This window comes from Eurypyga helias, unplaced genomic scaffold (assembly GCF_000690775.1).
Source record: "Eurypyga helias isolate BGI_N326 unplaced genomic scaffold, ASM69077v1 scaffold12587, whole genome shotgun sequence".
Lineage (NCBI taxonomy): Eukaryota > Metazoa > Chordata > Aves > Eurypygiformes > Eurypygidae > Eurypyga > Eurypyga helias.
In genome coordinates, this window is record NW_010262373.1 from 1 (window position 1) to 16,274 (window position 16,274).

At 43.1% G+C, this 16,274-nt stretch overlaps 1 protein-coding gene across 1 annotated transcript in view; it reads left to right on the top strand.

The window, feature by feature from the left end:
* Window positions 1-2,227: 2,227 nt before the first annotated feature.
* Window positions 2,228-16,274, top strand: part of PAH (phenylalanine hydroxylase) — a gene marked incomplete at its 5' end in the record, with an annotated part of 15,164 nt that continues 1,117 nt past the window's right edge. Inside the window, 8 exons of the mRNA XM_010155705.1 lie at window positions 2,228-2,316; window positions 4,485-4,552; window positions 7,325-7,521; window positions 7,879-8,014; window positions 9,329-9,398; window positions 10,449-10,505; window positions 11,495-11,590; window positions 11,918-12,051. Coding sequence (XP_010154007.1) covers window positions 2,228-2,316; window positions 4,485-4,552; window positions 7,325-7,521; window positions 7,879-8,014; window positions 9,329-9,398; window positions 10,449-10,505; window positions 11,495-11,590; window positions 11,918-12,051 — 847 coding nt within the window. The remainder of the gene's footprint in view (window positions 2,317-4,484; window positions 4,553-7,324; window positions 7,522-7,878; window positions 8,015-9,328; window positions 9,399-10,448; window positions 10,506-11,494; window positions 11,591-11,917; window positions 12,052-16,274) is intronic.

The following is a 16,274-nucleotide window of genomic DNA, read 5'->3' on the forward strand; positions in this document are numbered from 1 at the left end:
CCGGCGCCACAAGTGCCCTCGGTGTCGTGAGGCTCAGCAGAGAACAGGGCTGAATAGTCCTGGAGACAGTGATCCTCTTATCCCGTAGGTGGTCTGTCAGGTCTGGGCTGAGCCCCATCAGCAAAGCACGGCAGGGAGCTCATGCAGCAGCTGCCGGCTGGGTCAGGGCCGCTTGGCACAAACCCCAAAATCAGACGGGAGGTATAGCTGAGTGGCGGTGCTCCCAGCTGAGCGGAGAGCCGCACAGGGGGACCCGCTGCTTTCCAAGCACTGACCGAGCAAGCGACACCCATTCATGCAGCAAAGTCACTAAATGAACCGCATTTTATTGATAGACTGCTGAGAGCCCCTGCCGCTGGACCCGCAGACTTTTGGATGATGTTAGACGTGAAGTCCATGTTGGTGACTTGTACTCAGTGTGGGGAGCATATGGGACGTGATTTCATGGGCTGAGGATGGGGGGCATCCTTAGGTGGATGTGCCCTTTCCCTAGAAAAAATATGGTAGAACTGGAAGTGATACAGAGAGAAGTGATGAGAGCGATCAAAGATAGCCCACGGTTTTAGTGCCTGAAAACCCAGGGAATATCTCAACTAGGAAGGTGGATGGTAGATGGGGGATTTGACAGGGAACTATAAAATCCTAGGTGAACTTGAGAAGGTGAAGAACAATAAACAATGTTTGTATGCGGCACCTAATTAACCTCAAATGAAACAATCAAGTTTAAAACTAAAGGGAGTAATTTTTCATATCACACGTAAAGAAGTAACAGAGCTCAGTGCTGCAGAGTTTCCTGGAGACAGATGTGTAAATGGGCTCAAAGAGCAATTAGATGTATTTGTGAAAATTCATCACAGGCTATTAAATTCAGGCATGGTTGTAGCCTCTGACTCAGGCAGAAGGGAAGGGAAGGCAAGGGAGAAACTAGAGGCAGGCGGTTAGAGTCAAAGAGACAAAAATATATAAGAATGTGGCAGCAGAAGGGAAACCCAAGCAAGCCAAACCCAGCAGCACTGGCAGCTCTCAAGTTGTGCTCAGCTGCCAGTGGTACCTAGTGGTGGGTGGTAGCTACCGATGCACTTCCCGAAGTCATGACAGGGCAAGGGAGGGGGAAGGTCCCACAATGTCTGTGCTCTCTCCATCGAGCTTCCCTGTCTCAATGCTGCAGAAGACTGGGCTGGCCAGGCTCAGTGGTGGCTGACAAGGGACTTTCTGGCTTTGTATGCACCTGGATTCTCCTGGAGGAGATAGAAGATGGGGCTGCAGCCTGGTACAGCCACTGCATGTGTGCGCCAGGTCTTTTGCTGTTGAGGGGACACATGGCAGTGGAGTGCCTGGGTCTCTGGATGAATACACTCCTTGCTCCATGGAGGAGGTCTGACCTGGGTTGACTGCTCCATGTACCTCATGAGCTGTAAGGAGCCTCTCCTCATAGTGCGATTGCCATGAAGTCACTTACCTTGCACTTTCCCCTATCTGAACACATCACATCTGGAAAACCTTGTGACTCCTCCCTGTCCCCCAGCTTATGTCCCTCTGTAAAGGGAGGGCCACATGGGCACCACGTGCTGGGTAGTCAGTGTGATCCCATTTCTATTTCATACCCTGGCTGAGCCGTAGGCAGTGTGAATATGTGAGTTACAAGGCAATAGAGAACCAGTCCCAGAATGTTAATTAAATGAATACATTATTGTATAATGACTGCAGTAATAAAATGCTAGTCTGAGGTATTAGGGTGCCATTTATCATTTTATTTCAGCACCTAGCTTAAGTGAGGCCACCAAGTAGGTCTTAGAAAGGGATTTTCAGAGGGTCAAATAATCCTGTATCCTTCTTGTTGTGGGGTTTCTTGCTGTTCCTTTGAAATGGCTGATTCTAGCTACTGAGAAAGGAAGGGTACTCTGGAAAAATTCCTACGTTTTGGTAAGCCAAGAGACCAGAATAATAAACAGAAAAACATAATCATTACAAGCCATCTCTGCTCCAAGGGATAGACATTCCTGATGCTCTATATTCTTCCAACAGTGGAAAACAACCACAAATTCAAGACAACTTGCAGGGTTTTCTCTTGCCTCCTACTACAGGGAAAGGCCATTACTGCCTGAAGAATTTAGCCCCTTGCATATGTTACCTTAAATTTATGATGAAAAGATGGAAAGACCAGAAGAAGGCTCTAGACCAAGTAATGAAAAAGCATACTAGTCTGTATTTCTCTTCTGTTTTGCAGTGCCATGGTTTCCAAGAAGTATCCAGGAGCTGGACAGGTTTGCCAATCAGATCCTAAGCTATGGAGCAGAATTGGATGCTGATCATCCGGTAAGAAACAGAGGTTTATTTTTTAACATGTTTCTAGTTATTGGGACAGATGTTTCTCTCATTTACATTCTCCCTGCTTTAAGACAAATCTATTGACTAAAACTCACATGGTATAGGACATGAAAGGTACCACATTTGTAGGGTTAGTATGAGCCCAATCCCTGGTTTTGAAGTAAATCAGACCAAAGGTCACTTTAATTTGGGCAAATACTGTAAAAGTCGTAGTGGTCATCAGAGCACAGGGCCACCACAAGGATACCTCTAGTTTCCTGGCTGGCTTTGATTTTGTGATGTGGTGATTCAGACTCACTTTGTGATTCACTAGCAACAACAACTTCAGAAGCAACATATCATAACCCAGAGATAGGAGGATTAGTTTATTCATCCTTGATGACGTACACAAGATTGAGCTTAGTGCCTTGTTATGTGGTTGTTAAATCTGTCATGATTCTTGTATGGTGAGGCAAAACAAAAGAAAAGGTCCTTGTTTCAAAGGGTTTATGGTTTAAATGTTAGGGTCAGAAAGTTTCGTTCATTGGCTTAGCTGATAAAATTTATTCAGCGGTTTTTCAGCTCCTCCAGATACAAGAATACTTTCTGCCTCTATTCCCTCTTCAAGCAAACAACAACTTATTTTCATTTGTCAAAACACACTGAGTTCCATGCAGTGCAACAGAAATTGCTGCTATTAGTTTAATTGAGATAGGGTGATTATAAATAAATTACATGCAGCGCAACAAAAATTGCTGCTATTAGTTTAATTGAGATAGGGTGATTAGTCATTCACTACCTATTGCTTAATTCAAGATGTGTTATGTATCATGTACAATGATTCATGATGTTCGATGTGGTCATATGAAAGGCAGAATGAAAGGAGTTACACTGAGTCAATGGCCCCCTTGTGTGTCATGCGGGAATAGACCAATAGACCAAGATTGTATTTGAAAAAAGAAACAAACAAACAAACAAAAGATATTAAAAGGAATGAAGCATCTCTGCTCCAGTTCCTAGAATTAGCTAGTTAGCAGTTTATGCCTTAAAAAGGAAACTCAGCTGCTGGAGTAAATAGGTGTGATGGTACATAGAGTGCAGAAAAAGAGAAATTAAAGGAGCCGGTGTTTTCAGTAGTTAAGTGATACGGGATTTACTCACAAGTACCTCTGTGCCAGGTTAATATTGGACAGCACAAGTTTTAGGGAGTTGGCTGCCTCTTTTGACTCATACTCATAGATCTCCACTCTACTTCAGCTGCCTCCTGTACTTGGTTGTGTTTCATGGCCCCTCAGTCCAGTTGTGCCGTGCACCACTACGACATGCATTGGTGAACTGCCGCAGTGTCCAGTGAGCCTGTTGCTATTTGCCTGCAGAAGTGTGTCCTAGCTTGGAAGGACATTTCTCCACTTTTGGTGGTGACGACATTCCTAGACCCATGGAACTTTTAGTCTAAATAGCAGACACACTGGGATAGGAGAATGGTTATCCTGGATGAAGATTAGAAATCGTATTTCTTATCCCTGGTTTTACTGGTAGTTTGCTGCAAAGGTCAAGCTCCCAACCACAAGGTCTGAGACATTCTCTGTAGTAATTAAATCCTTTCAAATGATAGAATTTGTAGTGCAAACAGGGCTTTTTGGCGTGAAAAGTGCCTACTGTTCTTCTAACAGTTTGAAAAATTAGCACTTTTAAGCATGGTTCATGCTGAAAATCCGCCTAAAAGGTCTGACTAAGTTGATGAGTGTGTTTCTAACATGGTTTAAGCCTGCTTCTCTAGATCAGCCCAGCAGTGCCAGGAACTGCAAGAAGCTTAATAAGAAAACAGAAGGACATGGTTATGTTAGTGCTGTTACTTCAGTGTATTGCTCTTGCAGGAGCACCTTGTTGGCACCGTAAAGGAGTATGTTTCCCATTTTTTGTAACAAGTGGAAATGAAAAACTGAAAGCACTTGAGGGCGAGTGGTGCTGGGAGGCTGTGACTGCTCTGGTGGCCCTGCAGACAGGGAAGGAGTGGTGCCCGGCATGAGCAGAGCTCGGCAACATGGAGACAGCTTTCCCACTCACTCTCCTGAGCTTCTTGGATTGCACTAATTGTGCCTGAGGGTGCTTGGTGAGAGGAAGGCTGTTCACCACCTGCACTTACACAGGGATTGACCATCACTGTTTCTCCTTAGGGGTTCAAAGATCCGGTGTACCGGGCCCGGAGGAAGGAGTTTGCAGATATTGCCTACAACTACAGACAGTGAGTGCTCAGTGAGTGGGCAGAAAGCAAGCTCACATCTCCTGCCCTCTTCTTGGGCTCTCACCCTGCTGGCAATACCTATTTTTCCACAAGCATCCTGCTGTGTTATCTTTTCCCTGCCATGTGTTTAAATCTTCCTGTTCATGCATTTATCCCCAAATCGCGGTAAAACAAAAGTAAATTGTTCCAGGTACACATTCAGAAAAGAACATCACCTCCCTTCTTTCCCCACAACACCCCTCTTCACTGGCTTTGTTGTCTAATTGAGCAGCAGACTCCGTTGCTACTACAAAGACCTGAGCACTGAATAAAGCTGCTTCTGGTATTCTCCCCATTAAACTAGGGCTGGGGGAGGAGTGCCTATCATTTACATTAAAGCAGGAGCTGCATACACTATTAAATAATGAATAACTTACGGTTCTGATGCTAATTCAGTGCCTGATACTCTACTTTTATCATGTCTGACCCAGCTGCAATCAGCAATTTGGGCTCTCATTTCCCAAGAAAAATAAATGGAGATGATAAATTCAGTGAGAACAGGCTTGCTTGATTGCTTTCAGTGATCAGATCTGGAGGAGATAAAATTCTGTTCCCAGAGCCACTCACACATTTACATCAGTACTACCAGGCCTGATTCTTGCTGAGACTGGTAAAAATTGTGATTGCAAAGGATAAAGTAGCATATGTTGTACATTTAGTGATCCACTTTGCACAGGACTGTGATGAAAATATAGTCCCTGAGCCAAAGAGCTAATAATCTAATCACAAAATGAGAGACAAAATTGGACTGATTGATGGAAAGTGAAAAAAGTCAGGAGCTCAGTTCATAGCTAGAAAATTTGAATACGATTTTGTGGCCAGATGTGGATGGGTCTAATGCCCATTTATAGGTATCCCACAGAAAATTTATCTTACCTGCATAATGGATAACAAATACTTGTCTCTAGTGGACAGGCTTTCACAAAATCTTATATAGAAATAAAACAAAAACTATGTTAACTAACCCCTCCTCCCAAGATTCAAAGAGAAACCATCTTAGGAAGATGAAACCATTATATTCCAAGATGTAACTAATTAATATTTAGTCTGTTATCCAGATCCTCCGACACATTGCAAACAGAACCTATACAGCTCTGGACCTGTATCCCAAAAGCATCTTTTATGTGAAGTTCTTGGATCTTCCCATTGGGTCTTTCAGTAACAGAGCAGTAAGTAGGGTGTGAAAGCCCACGTCTGGGTTTCTGGGGCTCGTGGAAAGAAGGCATGTGTTTTCTTGTGACTTCAGGTGTTGATTCAGGAAGGCTCAGATGGATCTGTTCTTTGCCCCGGGTGCTACACCTGGCAGACAAGCCTTTCAGGGTCTACAGTGGGGATGAGAAGTCCAGGGGATGTCTCCAGCATGGGGGAACAGAGATGCAGAGAACTGGGCAGGAGGAGGGAGGCAACTATCAGTTGTTATCAGACAACGTGGGAAGTACCTGAAAAGGCAAATGTGGTTAGCTTGTGAAAGTGCTACCCAGTTACAAAGGTGAGGTGTGGCTGGGGTTGCTTGTCTTGTACTCTTCTTCCCACCACCAATTTCATCCTCTTCTGTGACCCTTCTTTTGCTCCTATTTTGTCCTCTCTACTCCATCTTTGCTCTTTTTCCTTCTCTCCTGACATATTTACCCATTGTTTTTGTTGAATGCTTAATCTGACTTTGCTTTGCTTTTAGCTTGCCTCTTTCCTCTGTCTTTCTTTGCTTCTGGCTCTGTTGATCCCTGAAATGTTTTAATTGAAATTTGAAAGGTTTTTTAAGCCATTGCTTCCCCCTTGTAGCCTGGAAGATGGTTGAGGATTACTTAGGAGTGCTATAGGAACAACAATCCCCCAACAATCCTCATAATTCAACATGAAGTTTAAAGCTCCAGAGATCAAGGAGGGCTGATACAGAGAGACAGAAAATGACAGTTCTCCAGAGGAGCTGCCCTGGGGCTCAAGGAAAAAAATGAAGGAGTGGGAGATAGTGGGGTGTCATCAAGAGTTTAACAATGGTTCTCTGGGGCTTGGAAAGCTCCAGCATTATTCCAGCAGTGATGTTAACCCTATTAAGTTACTTAAAACCCTTTGATATTTCAAAGCTGCTGGATTCACCTATGGCCCTATCATTATTGCTAAGGAATTGACTATTCACAGGAGGCCAAACTACATTACTTGTGATTGTCTTATTCCTGCTAGCTTCAACATGAGCTAAGCACCTGGAGGCCTGAGGGTGGGATTTGAATCAAAATTACTCATTACAAAAATTCAAACTGGCTGGAGTCTACATCTGTTACGGCATAAAGCACAGATCAGAATTTCTCTGCCTCTCCAAGAAACAGAGTTTTCTGGAGCTGATGGCTTCCCTGTTGTAATCAAAACAATTAATGTAATGTGTATTAGAGCAAGAAATACAACAGCTGCTCCATATGAAGAAATGTAAATAAATTGAAACAAACAGCCAGGAGATATTTTTAGAAGAACGTCTTGATAAGACAAATAAACACTTATTTGTTTTCACCACAATAATGCAAGGAGTTTTCTAAAGGCCAGTATCTCAGCTGAGGTCAGTAGAGTCCTTCCCAGCCTGTGCCTAGGGGCAAGTGAAGCTCCTTTTGCACCTGCATGCCAGACCAAAGGCATTTCCCCTCCTGCACCAGCAGCTCCTGGCCATGTAAAGCTCCCAGGTATGATGCTTGTGGCACAGGACATTTTATCCGTCACTCCTATGGAGCGTATTCATTTTCTTTCCAGTGGCCAACCTATTCCTCAAGTCACCTACACAGAAGAAGAAAAGAAAACATGGGGCACTGTCTTCCGGGAGCTGAAGAGTCTCTATCCAACTCATGCTTGTTATGAACACAACCACGTGTTCCCATTGCTAGAGAAGTACTGTGGCTACCGGGAGGACAACATTCCCCAGCTTGAAGATATTTCAAAATTCTTGCAGAGTAAGTTTGAAATATATAAAAGAACCGAATCAAATGAAAGGCCTCAGCTGTCAGTGGGAGTGTGCTTCCAGTGACAAAAAAAGCAGTCCTGCTTTATCACAGGCTCCCTGTGGTGCTTGGGCACATCCCTTAGCCTGTGTCCCAGGTCCACCTCTACAGCTTCCAGGAGTATGATGGTGCTCAGATACTGTGATGGTGATACACATGGGTATAAAATTCCTTGTTTTTTCACAATTAAGATCTGTTTAACATAAGGAGAGCATAGAAAACAACAAGCTTTTTTCACTGTGAGAAGTTTGGATAAGGATAAATCAAACACACTAGCTGTTTTTAAGATGTCATTTTTTGTCCCTTCAGCCTGCACTGGATTTCGCCTGCGTCCTGTTGCAGGCTTGCTCTCCTCTCGGGATTTCTTGGCTGGGCTGGCATTCCGAGTATTTCACTCTACGCAGTATATTCGCCATGCATCCAAACCCATGTACACACCAGAGCCGTAAGTACTTTGGCACACAAAGTGTGTAAAGTGTTAGCAGACTTACAGTAGGGTCAGCTAAACTGATAACCATCATGTGGGACTCTGGTGCACTCCTGGGAACAGAGCTAATGGAGAGCAGCCAAGCAACTGCTCTCTTCTGAAAACATTTTCAGAAGTTTTCTAGTCTTTTTAACAAGCTGCATCCTCTTCTGCAAGTTCTTATGGGACTGCTCAGACAGTTTTGCTGCTGAAAACATGTTTGCGTGGCTGGGATGTGAGAGAGCAGTGTACAAAGGCATTTAGCTTAGCTATTAACACCCAAACAGTGATGTGAAATCTAGTACAGGAATGACTCAACATGTTGCAAGCAAGATTCTGGCAGCTAGAGAGAGGAAGCCCAGATCATCAATCCCTTCTCTTCTTTAGTTTTATGCTGTAATGTTTCTTTCTGTTTCTGTCCATTGTCCTTTTCCACTTGCCTTTTTCAAAAAAATTTTCTTCCTCTGCTTCATATTTTGGCAATTCTTCCTCCTTTCCCATACCATGTCTTTGCTTCCTACTTTTTTCCCAGAACCTCCTTTTCATCTTCTCTCTCTCCGTCCCTCCTTCCTTCCTTCTGATTTTCATCCATGCTTCTGCTCATCCCATTCGCATCCTGCACAAAGCCAAGCTGAAATGTCTTCCACAGCCCTGGTCCTCTTGGGAGAATCTTATTCCTCTCCCCTTTGCATCTCACCAAATCACTTCTCTGTCTTTGAAAGATCTAGCAGTTCAGCAGTCCCTAGGCGAGCTCTTCCCCAAACATATCTGTCCAGCTGCCAACTTCACCTTGTGATGAAAACAGTCCTTCCTGAGGAAGGATGAGATTCCACCTCTCAGTGGGAGGCTTCAGGCTTGATCAGGGACTGGAGTTGAGCTCTTGAGGTACCTGTTGATATCATGGTGAATTTTCTTCGTAGCCAGAGCTTCATCTAAAGAGGTTTCTTGTCCTAGAGACTGAAAAGTCCATGTTCTTTTTGGTGGGGTGATTACTTTCTGGGTTTTCCTGAGCTGGGTGGGGAGTTGAATAGATGGTTTTCCTTGTGGAGGAATAATGTATAATAGTTCATCTGAGGGATGTAAGATGATAAAAGCACTGAAAACTCTGGAGTGTGTGTGTTTCCATCACAAGAATAATTATAGATCAAAATGTTTTCCCATGATTCCTGAGCATTATTTGCTGGTAGGAGCAGATGCATTGCACTCCTGACTACGCGCAGACTCCAGGGCATTCATCCAGCATTGCTGGACTTTTCCTAAATAATGTTATTCTGTTGTCATGTTTTCCTGTAGTGATATTTGCCATGAACTGCTAGGACATGTGCCTCTTTTTGCTGATCCCAGTTTTGCTCAGTTTTCCCAGGTAAGTTAATCAGTGGCATTATTACTTTCATAATTGAACACACCAGAGACCAGGTAACTGAGAGGATGAACCAAGAGCTATGAGGGGTGAGGTGCATATTGTTTAAGAGTGGTTGAGGCTGATTTATTTATTGCTTGAAATCTCGACATAAATCACTTAAGTGAACTCATACACCCAAACTCCAAATGTCTGTCTTGCTTGAGTTGTTTTTTTACAGGCAAACCCTTTGCAAAGCCATAATCTAAAAACCTTTTTGTAGATATTGATGCTTCTGAGCAAAGTTAAATGGCTTGTGAGTCAAATGAATTATTGCCCCAACCTGCAGTCCAAATGTTAAGGAAAGAGAAGATTTTTTGTTTGTTTTCTATTGAAGCCACAGAGGAGGCTGAGTAAAGTGGGGAACTGTCCCAGATGCAAGCATGGGAGAAGGCTGGAGAGGAGATTTCTCTTTGGTAGCATTAATGTCTCTGGAAAAGAAGCCAAACCTTGGTGAAGGAGTAAACTTTGGCTACATCTTACCAGAAAAAAATTAAAAACCAGAGAAAGTCAGAAGGACAGGCAGACAGACAGAAAGAGAGAGAAAGAGTGAGAGTGAGAGAGAGCCCTGCCATTCAGGAAAAATAACACGTTCAAGGCTCCAGGAAAAGTCTTGCAGTATTAAAAAAAAAAAAAAAAAAAAAAGAGAGAAATATTTAAGGTGTGTGGGTGTCACTTATTTGCCTCCTTTTGACTGTATCATACTCTTGGGTGTGCATTGTAGACTTGATCAAAAGAATGCCAAAGCAAGAGGAAAATTTTATTTGACCTCAATGGGCTTTGTACTAGGCACAAAGGATCAAGTCTTGTAAATGACATTTGGACAGGACCCTTTGTTCATTTCTGGAGAGATCTCTGGTTTAAAATTGATGTTGCATGATAGGAACATGTCCTGTAAACATTTGTGTGTGGTAGTAAGCAATGGTAACATTTAAAATGTGAGAAATTACATAAGACGAGACAGGAAGAATGTTTCCAATAAACAGCTTGAAGAATAATGGTTTATTGTTACAGGAAATTGGACTGGCATCTCTGGGAGCTCCGGATGATTTCATCGAGAAACTCGCTACGGTAATTTAATAAATGAGGGCTCAATTTTCCGAAGCACCCTGTGTTGTCTTAATTCTGCTGCCACTGAAGTCACTGATAGAACTCCCATAGAGTTGAATGGGAATAGAGTGAAGTCCGTGATTGGAAAACCCCACCCTGAAACAGTTGCATTAAAGGAAAATAACTTTGGCACCCCTTATTCAATGTGACGGTTGTGATTAAACACAGAAGCACAGACAAGATCTCCTCCGGCGAAAACATATTGGGCAAGAAGAGATTACATGTTACTACATCCCCACAGGAAATTTCAGGAGGCAGCTCCAGTAGTTGTTCTACCTGCGAGCGTCCCTTCTCTTCCACCCTGCCAGGCAGGTAATGTCCTCTGCAGGCAGATTGCTCACCTGAATCCTAGTCTGAGACTACTGAGACCCAGAATTGCAAATGTCAGATGAAAACAAGGATATGCCTGCGAGATTAGTGTTCCCAGCACCAACTCACCTGATCAAATCATTGCACATCTTTGCTGTTTTTGATAGATGAGATAGTTCTTCTGAGCCAGAGCAGGTATCCCTTCAAAATGACAGACCAAGAAGTTAAGCTAGGTCACACACAATATTCAGTATTGCACCAACAGCCCGTTCTCTCTCTTGCTGCTGCAGCTGGATGCCCTCAACTAAGGTTCAGACTTCAACAGCGTTGGCCAGTCTCAATGAAATTTTATTTCTCTAGTGTCATTGTCTTTGCTCAGCTGACATATGTAGGCACAGTAAAACACAACTGTATTTGTCAGGGAACAGAAGGGATTCTCAGGCACGCTGAGTTTAGCACTGCAACCCTTCAAGGAGAAGAATTTCAGACTTTGGGGACTTTCATTGTATGTATACAGCTGATATTTGAGGCATGACAACATTTTAAATAGAAACGTGAACTCTAAATGTATTTAAATCAATGCTGTGCACCTACTCTTTTTGATCAAGGAATCATATGTTTCTATCTAATTTTCTTGCTAGGTTTATTGGTTTACAGTGGAGTTTGGACTATGTAAGGAAGGCGATTCACTCAAGGCATACGGTGCAGGGTTGCTGTCTTCATTTGGGGAATTGCAGGTGTGTTCTACAAAAGAACATTTCAGAGATGTTTATAATCTCTCAAATTTCTCTTCTGAATGTCTTCAGTTCCTTATTTTGCTTCATATTTGTGCATAAAAGTAGCATGAAATGTCATACTTCATTGAAGAGCTCTGATAATTGCATCAGTGTATACATACACAAGGGACTCATACCTGCTTCTTTCCTAATGACATTGTCATTGTATTCCACAGGAGCAACTCATTCCTGTCTGAAACTGGGTGGCATTCAGTAGCTCTGTCTGTCTTTCAAAGCAAATCCAAGCACTTTTAAACTGAAATAAATTTTTTACCCTTTTGCTCATAGTATTGTTTATCAAGCAAGCCTGAGATTCAACCTCTTGTCCTGGAGAAGACTTCTGTGCAGAAATACCCTGTTACTGAGTTCCAGCCTATCTACTATGTTGCTGAAAGTTTCAAAGATGCAAAAGAGAAGTTAAGGTAATCCAATCGTTCCACATAAGATTCAATTTATTGTCCGTTGCCAATGCATTGGATTCCATTGCTATAACAGGACTTGAGTTGACAGTAATGTTTTTAGAAGCATTAGAAAAAGTTGTGTATTGCTTAAAGAGACCAAACTGCTAGTGGACTCAAAATCTTGTTATGGCCAACAGGGAGAACATACCTTATACATAATGCCAAGAATTTGTGGTTAGTCTAATTAAGATTTTTATCTGTATAATCAAAACATAACAAAAAATTATTAGTAGTCTAATTGTAACCATAGAATCAATTAGGATGGAAAAGACCTTTAGAATCACTGAGTTCAACTGAAAACCTAGCACTGCCAAATCTTCCACTAAAGCAAGTCCCTAAGTGCCACATCTATATGTCTTTTAAATACCTCCAGAGACAGTGAATCAACCACTTCCCTGGGCAGCCTGTTCCAATGCTTGAGAACCTTTTCAGTGAATAAATGTTTCCTAATATCCAATCTAACCCTCCCCTGGCACAACTTGAGGACATTTCCTCCTGTCCTATCACTTGTTACTTGGGAGAATAGACTGACACTCACTCCTCTGCACCCTCCTTTCAGGTAGCTGTAGAGAGCGATAAGGTCTCCCCTGAGCCTCCTCTTCTCCAGGCTAAACAACCTCAGTTCCCTCAGCTGCTCCTCACAGGACTTGTGTTCTAGATCCTTCACCAGCTCCGTTGCCCTTCTCTGGACACACTCCAGCACCTCAGTGTCTTTCTCATAGTGCGGGGCCCAAAACTGAACACAGGATTTGAGGTGTGGCCTCACCAGTGCCCAGTACAGGGACAATCCCTCCCCTGGCCCTGCTGGCCACACTGTTTCTGATACAAGCCAGGATGCCATTGGCCTTCTTGGCCACCTGGACACACTGGTGGCTCATATTCATCTGGTTGCTGAACAACACCCTTGGTCCTTTCCTGCCAGGCAGCTTTCAAGCCACTTTTACCCAAGCCTGTAGTGCTGCATGGGGTGGTTGTGACCCAAGTGCAGGACTCTTCATTTGGTGAGTCCTTGTTTGATGTCATACAGATGGATTTGGCCCAGCGATCCAGCCTGCCCAGATCCCTCTGTAGATCCTTCCTACTCTCAGACAGACCAACACTCCTGCCCAACTTGGTATCATCTGCAAACTTACTGAGGGCACACTCAATCCTCTCATCTGCATTATTGATAAAGGTATTAAACAGAACTGGCCCAAATACTGAGCCCTGGGGGACACCACTTGTGAATGACTGCCAACTGGATTAACTTAATTCACCACAACTCTTTGGACCCGTCCACCCAGCCAGCTTTTTACCCAGCCAAAAGTACACCCAGCCAGTTTCTCCAGGAAAATGCTGTGGGAAACAGTGTCAAAGGCTTTACTAAAGTCCAGTTAAACAACATCCACAGCCTTTCCCTTATCCATTAAGTGGGTCATAGGAGAGTTAGTCAAGTAGGACCTGCCTTTCATAAACCCAGCACTCAAGATGATTTGCTCCATAACCTTCCCAACACCAAGGTCAGGCTGATAGGCCTGTAGCTACCCAGATCCTCCTTCCAGCTCTTCTTGTAGATGGACATCACACTGGCTAACACTTAGGGTCAAAGCTAGCTAATTAATACAAAACAAGCCTCTTTAACAATACTACAGTTAAAAGTTCTTGCACAAAAAAATCCCCTAGTATCTACACCTTTTCCTCTGAATTTATGCTCACGCCTGCACTTTCTTTTGTGTCTTAAGTGAACAGTTTCAGCCTGTTGATGGGGGTGAAGTTGTCAAATAATCAACATCAGGTCTTCAGAGCACGGCTGTGATGTTAATGAATGGAGTTTCTTCCTCTCTTTTGTGAGGAGGTGGATGGTGTGGGTGTTTCCTTTTCTTCCTCCTCAGCCCAAGGTCTCCTCAGGGCTAACTTTACATTTTCTAGCATGCTTTACATCTTGCTTTTTCTACATTTGTCTGCAAATCTGTGTTCTTTCTGTTTCTTCTAAAACTCGTGTTGTTTGTTTTGGTATGTTTTTTGGTCCGCCCCCCCCCCCAGTTCCTAAGTTTGGCCTAGTGGAAGGTGTCCTTGCCCATGGGAGGAGGGTTGGAACTAGATGACCTTTAAGGTCCCTTCCAACCCTAACCATTCTATGATTCTATGATTTATTATGAGTAACTGACCACTGGGGAGTTGTTGATAGCATGGGACCACCAACATCATCAGGCTTGTGCCTTTAAGGCCTCTGTTATCAGCCCATGCTCCTTTATGCTGCATCATTACTGTAGGGTCAGACTGAGTTCACTATGTACAGCATAAATAGTTGTTATGCCTGTCTATATAAAAAATATTGATAGGCATTATAGCACACAGTTATTCAGACTTAAGCAAAACTAAAGCAAATTAGGTAATAGCTACACAGTCATTAGACAATTGCTATTACAACTAAACAAAAGTGTAAGCAAGACTAATAAACCCAATCCTGAGGCCTGTGTGGTTAGCTTAATACAGAGCCTCCAGCTTGTTACCAGCAGTGTTTTTACAAGACTACAGAGTTACACAGTAAGTCTTTCAGTCATCTGTGACTGAAATACAGATTCAGTTCCACTTCAACAAGACTTTGAAATAATAGTCCAGGTTCAGTTCTCATTCCTGAAACAGGGATGGCTCAGACTGTGTTTGAGCTTCAGCCTGGGTTCCACTTCAGAAATATTTCTACTTCTGTTTAAAAAAAATACCACCATATTTCTGAATGTTAGCCAATACACTGGGGATTAGCCTTGGTTCACACTCAACAAATTTATTGCTTGGAGATGCCACACAGGGCTTGTCCCAAACCTGCAGTCTCTTCTCTCTCTGTTTCTCCCATTCACTGATAAACACATACCAAGACCCAAAATATTCTGCTGACCCAGGCTCCCCAACTCCAAGGTCTTCCCAGCTACCTCCCTTGCTGCTTCCTCAGTTATCATAAGCCTGAAGCCTCTCCTTCTGCCCTTTCCTCAGGGTAATACCCAAGAAAGACAGCCTTATATTCTGGTTTGTGCTATTAATATCCTGCACACAGTTTCTATTTTCTCTGTATAATTCTCTGAGTAACAAGTTCCTTGAGAAAGTAGATGATGCTGCCTTACTCTATAAAAGCTCTTGGAGTTTCTTTTATTTATTTCAATCACCAAATTGGGAATGTGGTTAAACTGAAATAGAGGTCTAGGGGTTGGTCCAGTCCCAGTGATCATGGCTCACATGTGTGTTTGCGTGTAATAGAAAACCTCCCTAAAAAATGATTCTGAGGCTGACCTAAAATATTTCAGCTTAAGGCATACATCTTCTAATTAGGATCTTACCTTCAGCTGAGATTTAGGGAGACTTCTAATGTGGATGTCTCTCCTTAAAGAACCCTGGTCTGATGCCACTAAACACTTTCATCCTAGCCAACATAATTTTTTCCCACTGTCACACCTTGTGGCCTGCTCACACTGAACTCTACAATGGTCTTAACTGATAATAATTAGGACTAAACTGAAGGAGCAGTGTGGAGGCGGCATACTCGACTGTTCTGGGCATATGGGATTTACCATGCTGAGTCACAGTCTGTATAGTGGGGCTCCATAATCAACTCCTACATGCTTTCCTTCCTCTTTCAGCAATAACTTCAGTAATCTGAAGCAGATATATAACCAGTATCCTGCTGGGGTCTACAAGGAGCCTGAAACAATAGCTCTGACCATCCCATCCCATTCAGAGTAGTCCTTTCTACAGTTCTGTGGTTATGCAAATTAATGTTTTCCCAAGATACCAAAATCTTAATGTTTCTGCCATGGAATTAACTATTTTGCAGCAGGGAAGGCTGCAAATAAGGGGTGACGAGAATGCTGCCTCACTCTATTGACTGTCCCATCTTTGCAATGACCTGGAAGCCACTATCAGCCATGCCAGAAGTTAACACTTCACTTGCTCCTTGGTATGCCATGATGTCATAGATACTTGACCTTACTTTCCCAAAAATTGCAGCCTTGAATCAGGATTCCTATATTTTGCATTACAGAAAGGGAAATGAGGTTTTCAAGCTTGGCAAATATTGATAGCTACATAGATGCCCTATACCAGGAGCAGTGTTGCCATGCCAATAGCATAATTAGTCCTGCTTGGAAAAAAACAAAGGTGGTAAGCACAAACCTAGATCGAAATTACAGAATGTTGTCGGTCTCAAATCATTC